The sequence below is a fragment of the Drosophila mojavensis genome, unplaced genomic scaffold, assembly GCF_018153725.1.
Source record: "Drosophila mojavensis isolate 15081-1352.22 unplaced genomic scaffold, ASM1815372v1 contig_49, whole genome shotgun sequence".
NCBI lineage: Eukaryota > Metazoa > Arthropoda > Insecta > Diptera > Drosophilidae > Drosophila > Drosophila mojavensis.
The window spans coordinates 3,314,035-3,327,570 of record NW_025318872.1 but is presented as its reverse complement, the minus strand read 5'-3'; the positions used below and the strand labels follow the sequence as shown (position 1 = coordinate 3,327,570).

The window sequence follows — 13,536 nt, the reverse complement described above, 5'->3', positions numbered from 1 at the left end:
TTTGTTCTCACATTTGTTGATTAATCTCTAGGGATTACTAAATGCTTTGGGAAGATCTAATAAAATAAAAAAAATAAAAGTATTATTTAAATATTAAAATTTAGTATTTACCTATTTTGTAAATTTAAATTTACATTTTTTCATTCATTCATTCATCTAAAAATGTTAAACACGTCCTAATTCGCGTAGCTCACATCAAATGTTTATTTAAATACCTTTATTTATTATATTTTCGTACTTGTTTTACTTGTGGTATGAATTCATTTCTGGGTAAAGCTTTCAGTTTTTATAACTATATTATCTAAGCTTATTCTTGTCTATAATTTGATTAGAGTTAAATTAGGCAAATATTATGCATTCACTTGTCTCTTCTTATAGATATTGCCTTATCGCACTTTAGAGAGGCTAAAATACTCTGATCATATTCATATTCATACAATGATATAGTCATATTCCTTTTTGCGGATGTCCTGCTCTTGGGTTTGCTCCGCTCGCCTCGCTTCCTTGGGCAGTTCCTTTCGCTGTTAATTGCTTTTGTAGACAAATTATATAGCGCTCGAGTGGCTGCGGCAGCCGTTTGTATGCATCACTCAAAAACAGACAAAACCACGCCCCCGCCTTCCGTTCATGACCATGACTTTGCCTCGGGGCTGCCCAGCAACAGCAACAACATTTCCGGCGGAGCTGGGCAGAAAACAAATAGAAAACTCTTGTTTGGCTGGCAGAGCAGTCCAGTCGTCAGTTTTAATTTAACTTTGACATGCATCAGCTCAAAAATCCAATTACTAAACAAATGTACAAAGCGTGCGCCCTTTTTTATTTTTTTATTTTTTGCTCTTAACTGGGCCCAAGCTAAAAAAAAATACTCAAACTGCCAGCTAAATCCCATTAACGCCTGTGTAGATATTTTTTGACCGAGTCGAGCCCAGCTGAAGATTTATGAAACCATTAATTTTATGAACAGTGCAACAAAAAATCAAATTAAAAAGTGTAAAAGGAAGAAAACAAAACAAAATCGAGTAGCGAAAAAGTGAACAATGTGGGCGAGTGCCCGCCCATTATGAGTGGCAGCAAACATGTCGAGACGTTCCGATCGCAATGCCAACGAGGAGGAGGAGGAGCAGCAGCATCAGAAGCAGCAGCTGCAGCAGCTGCAGCTTGGCGCCCGACCCAAGGCACAGAAAACGCTGCACTCGAGGACTGCCAACTACATGGAGCTGGAATTCAGCCAAGTGGCGCACAGCTGCAGCGAGCTGCCCGTTAGCTATGCCACCAGTACGGTGGTGCCGGCGGTGGGGCGGGGCGAATATCGGCAGCCCGCTGCTCCGCCCACACCGCCGCCGCTCTCGCAAATCCCGTCGAGGGAGTCGCGGCTGCTGCACTCGGCGCCGAACACGCCGAGTCGGGGCAAAGTGGTGCTTAGCAAAAAGGAGCGCAAGGAGCTGAGCAAACAGCTCGGGCTCGAGGAGCTCGCCGTAAGCAGCTCGGCGCAGTCAAGCCCCTACAAGGGGCGTGTCACAGAGCTGAAGAATTGCATAGCGCGCGGCCTGTTTGCCACGCTGCATCGCGGCTCGCAGAAGTCGTTGCAGGCGACGCCTGCCAGCCAGGACATGCAGCTCAGTCAGGAGCTGTCCCCGCCGCCGCCGGCCCCGGAGCTGGCCAACAACAACGAGGATGACGCGGCTGACTATACGGAGAAGCTGAAGAACCTGCCGGTGCGACAGCGCAAGGCAGCGACCTCGCACATGGACAACTACTGCCTGTTCGATCCGGTGGACTTCATCAATGAGAAGGCGCTGCGCTATCCTGGCAATGCGCAGCATGGACTGCGTGATCCGCTGTTCAGCTCGCGGCAGCACCTGGTGTGTGAGGACGAGGAGCTGGTGCCCGAGGTCATCTACGATGGCGATGAGCTCGAGGAGACGATTATCATCGAGACGTCCTGCGAGGCAGAGGCCGAGACGGAAGGCAGCGCCCGTGCCTTGCCCAGCTTTGAGCATCACAATTACTTTGTCATCGATCCGGAGGACTTTGAAATGGAGCCGGCCCCACTGGACATTGGCATACCCAATCCATTCAGCAATGAGCAGCTCGTGCATGCCAAGCTGGAGCGGCAGCAGCAGCAGCAGCAGCAGCTGAACGAGTGCGAGTCGGCGCCCAGCATGTCCAATAGCCAGGAGTCGAAGGACACGGAAACCACCTCAACGGCACTTGTCGAGTCCTCCACATCCACCAACTCGGCCAGCTCCAGCAGCTGCTCCAGTGCGACCCAGCAGCAGCAGTCAATGAAGAAGAAGCTCACCTTTCTGAATCTGTCGCCCTTTCGTCCTGCAGCCAAGAAAGCCAATCAGAAATCCGCAGTGGAACAGCGCGCCATCTCGGAGCTGGTTACCACCGATCACATGCTGCATCTGCAGCAGCTGTTGCAGCAGCAGCGCAAGGATCAGCGCGCCCACACGGTGCCCATCGAGTCCAACTACGTGCTCTTCAATCCGGGGCCCGTGCCCAGCCGCCACGTCCAGTACAAGATACGTAAACCCCGCCCGCTCTCCACGCACAGCGACGCCGACAGCGGATTCCTGTCGCCTTGCTCCCCGGACGAGTTGAAGGCCAATCCGAGCATTCTGGTGCTCCAGCAGTGCGACAGCGTCCAGGGTTATATTGAGGTGAGATATCTGAAAATATTCTAGACTAAGCTAAACATAATTTAAATGATTATAATATATATTAATTACATATGTATATTATTGTTATAGTAAATAAAATATTATAAAATAATGATAATAATATTAAATAAATAAGTATATTATTCAGACTTTTCTTGCTGACATATTTATATGATTTATATTATTATTATGATTATTATGGAGATCAATTAAATAACTTTCGATAGCCCAAATTGATTTCTCTGTTAAAGTATTCTCTGGAACAACTTGAAAAGTATCAACATTTCAATAAGAATTATACACTTTTGTTTTTAGATAATCCTAACATCTTCGAAATCAAAGAAATCTAGAAATACTTATACCAAAGAGTATAGATAGAATTATTGCCAGCAGCCGTGGATATCCGAATTCTACAAATGAATTTATAATACAGACAAATTGAGATTTATTAAGTTAATTTAAATTTCTTATTATGTATCATATATTATAGCTTACAAAACACACCTCGATCGTTAACTGTGCTTTATTCTTCAACTTTTTTTTATGACAAAAAATATTTCCTGAATGTCTGACAATCGTTTTTACTACATCTAAACGCTGCAACTGCCACATTTATTTCGATTAGATATTCAAAGTACAGCTTATCTGAGACTTCTGCGAGAATACATTATGTGTGAGACCTGCCCCGAGGGTTTGTTCCTCGGCAATCACATTCGCACACCCCATACTCGCACATCCAAAGCTGGTAATCATTGTGGCATGTTTCGGGTTCGCACTTGTCGCCATTTGCCGGCTCACTTATCTTAACGAGCGGGCAACTTAACAAGTCTTATTATGCAGCTGCTCCCTGCGGGGAAGTGCCTCCTGTTCGTCCTGCTCGGGAAATCCTACAGAGTGGAAATTATCAAACACCCATGAAAGTGCAGTCGAGGCTGAGCAGTGCAGCCAGCCAGCAGGGAGGTTGCCCATTTAGGATTTATCAGGGGTTGAGTTTGGCTTTTGGCCCTGGTGATTGCATCAATTTTACTGTTTTCTTTGCGTCAAGTGGCAGCTACTGCCATCGGCGCCTCCGGGGAGCAATCAATCCTCGCGTTGGCACTGCTCGCTTCATTAGTTTTCCGCTGGAGAATGTGGGAGACAGCGAGAATAGCAAGAGAAATACTTTTCGCACAGCTGTGCGCAGCATCTTTTGCGACTTTTAATGGAATTGAATTAAAAATTGTTGCCCTGACAACGCACTGTGTGCTCGCCCTCATGCGCTTGCCACAGGCATTTTGAGTCATTTGTAAATTGAAATGCGCTCGGCACCAAACAACAAAAATTGCCCGACAACTGAGCCGGAACTGAGGCAGACCGGAGCCAGGCCTCTGGCATCCACTGAGGTCTACTTATGGTCGCTCAATAAACCTGGGCAGCCAGAGCGAAGTGTCAACTGCAGAGCTCTTCATATTTGTAATGCAGGCAGTCAAACATGGTCAAGGGACGGTGCCATGAGGGCGGCTACCGGCTCAGGGCTAATGGGGGTAAGAGATGGAGAATGACAGAAAATATAAAAGGGAATTTAAAAGGAGAAAGAATGAGAAAACAATTGAGAAAATTATTGAAATAAAATGTGAAAATTCGGCATGAAATGTAAATGCGATTAAGCTCTGCTCAAAAGAGAGTTTATAATGCATTTGCGGACTCAATCCAAGAAGTTTGAATATAAGAAGCCAGGCGGAGGATCAGCCAAAAGACAGGAACCCAGAAATTGTAAATGTAATACAATCCAGATGCAAGAGAATAAATTCTGAGAGACTAATTAAAAAGAGTTAAGAATTGAGGCAAATCAACAACAAAGAAGATTTTTGCGCAAAGCGACTAAGAACTCTCAAGTAGTTAAGTCACTTGATTGATTTTAAGTATTATCTGTATAAAATGGAAAATAAAACTATATAAATATTATTTATAATATGAGAATATTTAATAAAATATAAATGGAAAACATTTATATAACATTTATGAACTATTTCCTAAGAAGATAAGAAAATATACATGAAAATGAAAATGAAAAACATTTATTTAATATTTATCAACCACTTAGCAATTGCAAATGTTGTTCAGGCCTTGAGATTTTCTAATTAAGATTATTACAATGGCTTGACAAGGAGAATGAATCACATAAAGAGTGGAGTTTATGTGCCTAGGCGATAATCTCCGTACCCTCTGCCTCTCTCTGTTTATCTCGTTGTTCTCTCTCTCTCTCTCTCTTTCTCTCTCTACGACTCAGACTCGCTTAAATGCGTCGCTTTGCGGCACTTCCTTTATAGTCTCACTTTATAGTCACTCTATTTGGCCCGCCCGCCTATGGCCCGCCCACACTCATTAATTCTAACCAAACAGAAGTCGAGCAATTTATGCAAAGCGACACATGACTCGCTTCCACTTGGCCATAAATTTGACTGCTGCCGCCCCACTCGACGGCCGCCCGCCGCATCCTGCTGCTCGTTGCGGGCCTAGCCCAGTGTGCCGTGGCCTAGCACCCAGCACTCTCTATTGGGTAATCCCCGCTCTGGAGAGCATGGAGCGCATAGAGCCAGCCAAAGAACTCAATTGCAAATTGCAACTGCCACTGAGGCATGCAATTTTCTCGTGCTACACTGGACGAGCAACTCGTCCGGCTTCCCCCATCCGGAATGCTCTTCGCGAGGCGCTAAGCTGTCAAACGTCGGACGTAGTCGTGGTCCGGCTTGCCACCGCAGTGGCTGCTGTTCCAGCTGCTGCTGCTCCTGCTGCTTCTCTTCCTCTCGTGTATTTGGGGGTTGCCATGTAGCGCAGCATTGTTTATGCGCTCGGAAATGTTTCCTATGCGGCACAAGTCGCGTGTCGCGTGTCGCGGGCTACTTTATGTGTAACCCCCCTCTTATCAGATTGTATCACCCCTCCCGGCCATACATGACATGCATACACATTCAGACATGTATATATGTATGTATACTGATACTGATTAGTCCAATAAGTTGTAAAAAGTGTCGCCCCCGACTCGCGCGGCGATTATCTCTACTCTGGCTTCCATTTCGATAACTTTTTGATTTATGACTGGCAATAAATGTTGCAAGTGCACTTTATAATTATGTGCCGCCCGCCGGATGTTGCACGAATGGATATGAAATGGCCATTGCCAATGCCATATGTGCGCAAAATCGTTCATAATTATAGTGAATAAATCCCAGAAAAAGAAAAATGTGCAAAAAGTGTGTTCGTGTGTGTGCATGTGTGTGTGTTTGTATGTGTGAGTATGGTATTATGCGAGAATGCGATGCGCTGCAATTTCATGAATTTATTGTTTGTCATGAAAACCCCCATTCAACACAGAAACTTCTAGAGATTCTTACTGTATAATGTATATACCTTTATATGACCATATAAACCATATATATCTATCTTTATTTACGTTGCATATTATCTTTTTATGTAAGTTTCTTCGTAGGCAAACATTTTTAAAGGTCTATTAATTTATAATAAATAACTACCCATTCAAATGTTAATTCATATGCGATTTATTCCGTAAAAAGCTAAATATTTTATTGTATTTACCCTCTCGATAATGACACCCATTAAAAGTTCATAAAACCCCTTGTTTTGTAGGATTCTACTTGTTCTGTTATACAATACAGAATACATGATATATGGACAGGAGTCCACATCGATCTTTTGCAATAATGTAAATAGATACAATGGATTGTGCCATCTATCGCTTAGACAGCTCTACTAAATTTGTATTTATCAATACATATATTTTGCAAATTGCAATATAAAAGTGTACAAAATAGAATATTTTTCAGATACATATTATTTTGTATTATTATATTATTATGGACCACTCCTTTATTTAAATTGTTTAAAAATAATTATATATAGATGCAATAAGCCTACAAGTATTCAATGGATAGATTAAACCTCTGATGACTGCTTCTGAATAAAATTGGTAATATAGAAGAAAAATATGTTCATTATAATTAACCCATTTTCTCGCGTGTTACAAACGCTTTAGCCTAGCTAACATAGACACTAAAGTATAAATCGTTCATTACAAATTTTAATTTCACAGTGCAACAGTTAATTCCTTTTCTCTGACTATTTAAATGAATTGTCAAATGAATAAAAAAGGCGAATTCTTTGCATCGAAATAATAGATGGGAGCTGATAAACAACTGCGACTGCCACAGCAGCTGTCAATGGAATATATATATATATATATATATATATATATATATATGTATATATCATCAATATACATCAATATATAATATATATATGTATATATACCCGCGAGGCATTAAACTGGGGAATCTGCAATAAGCAACAATATATTTGCAGAAGTATTTGCAATGGGTTTTCGCTCATTTTCCCAGTGCTTTCTCCTCTCACACATTTGCCAGTTGGTTGGCTTTAATAATAATTTTATTGCAACAAAATAATGTGTGCATGTGTGTGTGAGTGTGTGTATTAATATTGTGCGTTAATTTTATGGCCAGCTGGGCCGCATTACCAACGTCTGTTGCCATGAGGCTCCGGGGTGGGGCCTAAGGGGCACAGGAACTGAGCCGTTTAATGGATGCTAGCGTTATTAATGCACATGCGACAAGGATGAGGAGATCGGAGCTGAGGCGCATGACGTTCTGAACAATGTCTTTCAGCATTTCTGCTGCACTTTAAGTTCTTTTTTACTCGTTTTCAATTTGCAGCGCACTATCAGAAATGCGTCTGCTACAGGCCTGGTTTGGTCCAGTGCGCCGCCTGGGTCCGGGGCCCTCAGGGCAGTCAGGCAAGACCAATAGCCGAGTTGAGCGAAGACCCGAGAGGAACGCCAATGTCGACGCACAGCTCTGACAGCTAAATGCGTTGCACTTATGCTTAAAACATGTCAGACGCTGTAGACAGCACTCAAACCAGCTAACAGGCAGACAGACGGACGGACAAACATTCAGACAGTAGAACGAATTCCGCACTGAAATGGAGCCCTGCAGGGGCTAGCAGTCGAATGCAGTCGAAAGCAGTCGAAAGGCGTTGCATACTTTTTGGTGCATTCGCCTGCTCCTTTCACGCTCTTAATGCCGCTGGCAAATGATGCCTCTGCCACGTCAAACATTAGAAGCTTTCATTGCTATTAGATTGTGGCTCTCTATTGGGAATAAGTAATTAAGCTTATACCTAGACACCTTAACGTTGGTTTCGATTCAGTTCTCTTTTGAATTTGGTATTGAAGTGTTACGAGCTTCCACTCCTTCATTTATTTATTTTGTTTTTTTGTGATCCTTGAACTTCAGACTGTTAAAGCTTAAATATTTGTATTATTGTATAGAACAATAGTTTCCTTAAAAATTCGTTGTCTGTTAATTGTAAAATGGAATAAATGTGGATAGTGAGATCGATTTACTTCAAAAATTAAACCAATAATCTTTATATATATAAAGGGAGTCTACATTAGCTTCATTGTAACATTTTTTAGCTTTAGCACAAAAACTTTAGCTGAATTTAGTCTGGTTTCTCTGGTACCAATAGAGATATATCAATAGACGAAGTCAACAGTAACTCAATGGTTAATACGAATTTGTATTATTTTTGAGTATAAATGCCACAATGTCAATCTGATTGTAGTTAAATACATACTTGTATAATAATATGCAATATAATTGAATAGCTAATGTAAATAAAATATTCATATATAGCTAATAGGTATATAAAATATACAGTATACCGACGGTTTTATGTAGTAATGCTCGGAAGACATTTTAATCATATTATAATCATATAATCAATTTTCGTTATAATAACCGGACGAGCTCTATAAGCGAAGTCTTCTCTCAATTTATTTATAATATATTCGTACACCTTTCTTAAGGTCTCACTCAGTACCTCAACCCATTATTCTGCACTCTTTAGCTTAGCTAGCTTAACTAACCATAACACATGCCATGCATTAATTTCGGTGATTTGAACAGATTTACAGTATGTCAGCGCTAGAAGAGGAAAAGTTTGCGCTTAAAATATAATCGCAGCGCTTAGGTGGTTCTTAGCTGCTGCAACGGGGATACCATTAAGCATGCTCCCAACTATTTCTCTCTCTCTCTCTTTCTCTTTCACCATCTCTCTGTTGCATTCTTTACGTATTCTCTAAGCAAGCCGTGCTGCTGCTCTGTGTGATAAATTATAGCCATAATTTTTGGCCACTAACAAGGCAGCGATGCTTGAACACTCTGGCCACTCTGGCTCTTTGATGTTGCCAGCTTGTTGCTGCTTCTCCTGCTGTTTCTCCTGCAGTCGCTGCTGTTGTTCTTCTTGTTGAATAGTTGTTTTTTTTTTTTTTTTTTCTCGCTTAATGCATATTTTAAACTGCTCTTGGCAAGTCGTCTGCCGCCTGGCCAAAGCGCATTTTTGGCTTATTGGCAAATTTATTTATTAAATTTCTCCGCTGGCCAAAAGCTGCCGCCTGGCTGCACTCAATTTTGTTGTTTGTTGTTGGTTGTGTGACTAACTAATTAAAAAGTTATTTTTTAGCTCGGCACGACGTATTTATGAGCTGCCGTTAGCCTCAAAATATGCAATTCATTTCGTAACTTAAGCCAGAGCTGAATGCGGCAAAAAATGAAGAAAAATAGCATGGAGTAATTGCATTGTTGCATTTGAGATTTCTTAAAGGAGATTTTTAAGGCCCTTTCCCTCTATTTGCATTTCTTTTGTCCATAACGATTTGCGCAACTCTTCATGCAGCTGAAAGGTAAGAAAACATGGCGAATAAATCAGCGCTGCACAGCGGAAGTTGAAGACATTCCACAGAGAGACAAAGATGCCATCGAGCATTCGCCTTGCGAAAAATCCGAGGAGCAACAGAGCTCCAAGCTCCGGGCAGAAATAGCTGCGCACAGTTTATAAATGTGAACAAGCAAAAAGACAGCCCGAGTGAAGGAAGCATTGCGCGTCGCCTCTTGAGCGGGGGATAAGACGTTGCCTAGATACCCTTTGCAATTACCCCGAGAGTTTAACAGATATTTGAGGGCCGCATTAAACTTAATGAGATCTTTTCTCATTTAACACGAAACGTCTCAATTTCAATTCATGGAGAGCTAATAGCTTCAGCAAATTAGGCTTTTATTATCAACTCAAATCAAATGTCGAAAATCTTTAAGATCGACAGGCTGACTGTATACCTCTTGTAAGGATTATAGAAGAGATAAGCTCTTGTAGAATATATTATATATATTTTAAAAAATATTACTATTTATTATTAGTACTAAACTTTGTTTAATTATAAATAATATTATTTTTTTATCAGTTTAGCTAAAGTTAGTTAAAAGCTAACTAAGGAGAAAGAGATGTACTGGGGATTATAATACTAAGGATACTAAGGATTATAATCGTAAATAAGCTGAGCTTATATAACTGATATAAACAAAGGCAAATGATAGCGAGTGACACAATAACATTAATTTTAAACATTTTTAATGCATTTCGATGCCTGACAAACCTGATGTTAATTTCTGGCTAGCTTTTCGGTTAGGGCATCAAATATTGTTTGCATAACTTTGAGCTCGGCTTACAGCATACAAAAACTATTCAAAAAAGTAAATCGAAATGAAAACAAACAGAAAGATTTCTAGAGCAGACAGCAAAAGAAAGTTTTGCATTTCGCACTGGCTGCACTTTCGATTCAGTTCTCAAGTTCTGCAAATGGCATTAAATATTTTGTGAGCTGTCACAAAAGAGTGCCCGAACAAACGAGAGGAGTTTTTGCTAATTATAAGAGCGCACAACAAACATAAATAATTGGCTAAATAAATAGGCTTTGGGCTGCGGCTTGTCGAGTGCGGCGTTACCTGGTGACAAAAGTTATCAGAACAAAACAAACATGAGAATTTATGATGTGACGACCCGGGCAGGGGTTGGGGCTCGCCTATCAATAACCCCCTAGATGGGGCAGCATAAGAACCATAAAACTAATGCCACAGTCTGGGGAGCCAAATGTCATGGGCTTACAGCTGAGAGTCCTGCGAAATTAATAACCTACTTTTTGCTTCTTCTCCTTTTTGTCCTTTTTTTGCTCAGTGTGTATCCCTTTGTGTGGACTGTGAACCCTGAACTGTTGTTGTGCACATGCTGGGGGATTTATTTGCCGGAAATAAATATTAGCCGCAGTCAAACACACTTAAGCCTACGTCGGCCATTTATAGTTTTGCAGAGGAGGGAAATTCTACACGAGGTTTTACACAGGCTTAGAACTTGCTTTACACGCACGCTCACAATGATATATGTGTATATATATACAGTTCGATTTCATTGTTGTTGTTGTTGCTGTTGCTGTTGCAAGGCGCGTCGTTCCCATAATTGATTTTGTATTGGTTTCGCCCCTTGCTCTCTCCTGCCAGAGGCTGGACAGAATCGAGCTGGATGTGGGCAGAGATGCATATAAAACGCATATTGAATTTCAAAGAGTTTCTCTGCAAATATACATCAATCTGGGCTTCGTTTGTTTGTCTGTATGAGTGCAGCTAAGATTACAAAAGGTAACTGTCAAACGCAACATGTCAGCCACGCAGCGTAAAACTTTATTCATAATCGAATCTAGTTTAAATCTAATTTCGAATTTCACAGAACCAAAAGACATGAAATTCATACAAAATTCGTAATAAAAACTTACCCCTGGCTGACTGCTGTAGTACCTGTGATGATGGACCTGCTGAAGATGCTGCAGAAAAGCAAACATTTTGTCTAAGCGAAGCACAAAAATGATAAAAGGGGTGCACAAGGCCAGTCAAAAGAGAGTTGCTCGAATGAAGGCTTGATATGAGTTCTTTGAAAACGGGAAAGTCCTTGGATAACTGAGAGATAAGATTGAAATAGATATAACGAATGTGTAGATCTGTAGATGAATGCATAAATAATTAAATAAGTATATCTAGTTAAATGCAGATGGATTATATATCGATTATATGTAAAGGTATATTCATATATATGATATATTTCACAACATGAAAAATATGATAAAGATATAAGTAAACAGAAAAATATGAATTAACAGAGCGATATATTTTTAAATGATAAGAGGTGGATAGATGAAACATAGATAGCTGGATTAAAGCAAATGAACAAAAATTAAACAAATGAATATATGAAAGACTGAAATATTATATAGATGTAATAGATTTTAATTATTATTAATATAGTAGATATAATATACGCATACAAATATATAATATAATAATAGATGAGTAAAGCGATACATACGTATATATAAATGATAAGAAAGAGATAGATATGTAGATAATAGAAACATGTTTGATATATATTTTGTATACATACATATATTAATATATGGGTATGCAGGGGAAAATTAATGATTTTAATAATAAGAGATATAAATGGAAACACAGTTAGATTAATGAAATTTTTAAGCGAATTTGCTTACTGGCAACTACATATAGATCATATAACATAAATCGAAAAAAAAAACCAAGTTAAGATCATAAAAAAATATTAGTTTGATTGACAATACAAGTAGCTAAGTAAAGGAGCAGCAAAGCTGTTCTCAATATCCATTAACTTTCAGATATAGTCCAAATGGTTATTCGAAAGGGTTTTACTAATCTGCCAATCAATCAAATGCAACTGCAGACGTGACATTCATAAGCACATCAAAAGGCTTGATCGATATTAGCTTGAAGAATTGGTTTGCTTTTCACTCATAATCCATCAAGTTGATGCTGACTTTAAAGGCAACCCTCGCTGCCTCTGCTGCTGCTGTTGCTGTTGCAACCACCAAACAAAAGGCTAAACAACAAAGAGCAAATCGAGTTGTTGTTGCTGTTGGTGATGTTGCTGCTATTGCTGTTGGGCGCAGAGGCAACAGCCAACTGAAAACAGAAAACAGAAGCCTTTGCCTGCGAGCATCTGGGGGTAAATGTTGCACAGGTTGCCATGGCCTACGAAAAATCTCACTGTCCGTTGCAGCTACCCACAATTCTCTCAGCTGCTCTGGAGTGTGTAATAATTTGTTTTTATGCCCCAGCTCTACAGGAGGACCGCCTCCTGTAATGTAAACTATGCAGCAGGGTTGCGGCCACTGTCAGGGCCCGCGGGGGTTGCAGGCGAGCTGCTTCATCAGCATTCAAGCTACCGGCTGATCTGTGCGAAAGTATAACAAATATTTATGCTTTGAGCTGTGTTATTAGATTTTAATTTCTTGCACCCATGGAAATGATGGGCTCACCCTCAAGCAACTGCCAACTCCAGCTCGCCTCCTGCCTCCTGCCGCCTGCCTCCTGCCTCCTGCCTCCTGAATACCTTTTCTTGTCTGGCTAAGCGTGCGAATGTTTCTGGCTTGTATTTTGCATTTGGTAGGGTGGCAAATGCTTGCTCCCCTGACAGAATTCTGGGTGGAGACATGCCCCTCCCCCATTGGCATTGTTGCAAGGTGTCATGGCCAGTAATTGAGTATGGTTTACGCCTGTGCCTCATCATTTTGGCATTTGCTGCATTTGCAACTTGCAAATATTTGAGTAACTGCCTTCGTTAGGGCATTTCTTTTTATCATTCTCTAGGTTTGAATACCCTGTTGGCATGTTGGAAAGCGGGTATGCCAAATCGAAGACTCGAGAACTGTGTAAAATGCATGCGATGTGATAGAAAGATATTGAAGTCGAATTTATATACATACTCAGCATACATTAAAGATGTGGTAAAATATCTCAAAAGTAAATATAGGGTATATATTGGTCTCCCATTGTTAAGTGTGCTTTTTTTTAAGTGCTGCCACAATGCAAATTTCTGTTTGGCACGTGATGAAAGTTGCAGGAGAAACGTTGAGAGAATGAGGGAAAGTGTTTTAGGAGTG

General features: G+C 40.6%; 1 protein-coding gene across 4 annotated transcripts in view; it reads left to right on the top strand.

The window, feature by feature from the left end:
• LOC6578020 (protein sickie) overlaps window positions 1-13,536 on the top strand; it is a 299,838-nt gene that overhangs the window by 108,913 nt on the left and 177,389 nt on the right. For 2 of the 4 annotated variants that reach the window (XM_032729136.2, XM_032729137.2), the window contains exon 2: window positions 904-2,666. The exons of the other annotated variants lie outside the window; for them this stretch is intronic. In XM_032729136.2, coding sequence (XP_032585027.1) covers window positions 1,077-2,666 — 1,590 coding nt within the window. In that variant the 5' untranslated portion in view covers window positions 904-1,076. The remainder of the gene's footprint in view (window positions 1-903; window positions 2,667-13,536) is intronic. 4 annotated transcript variants of the gene reach the window in all.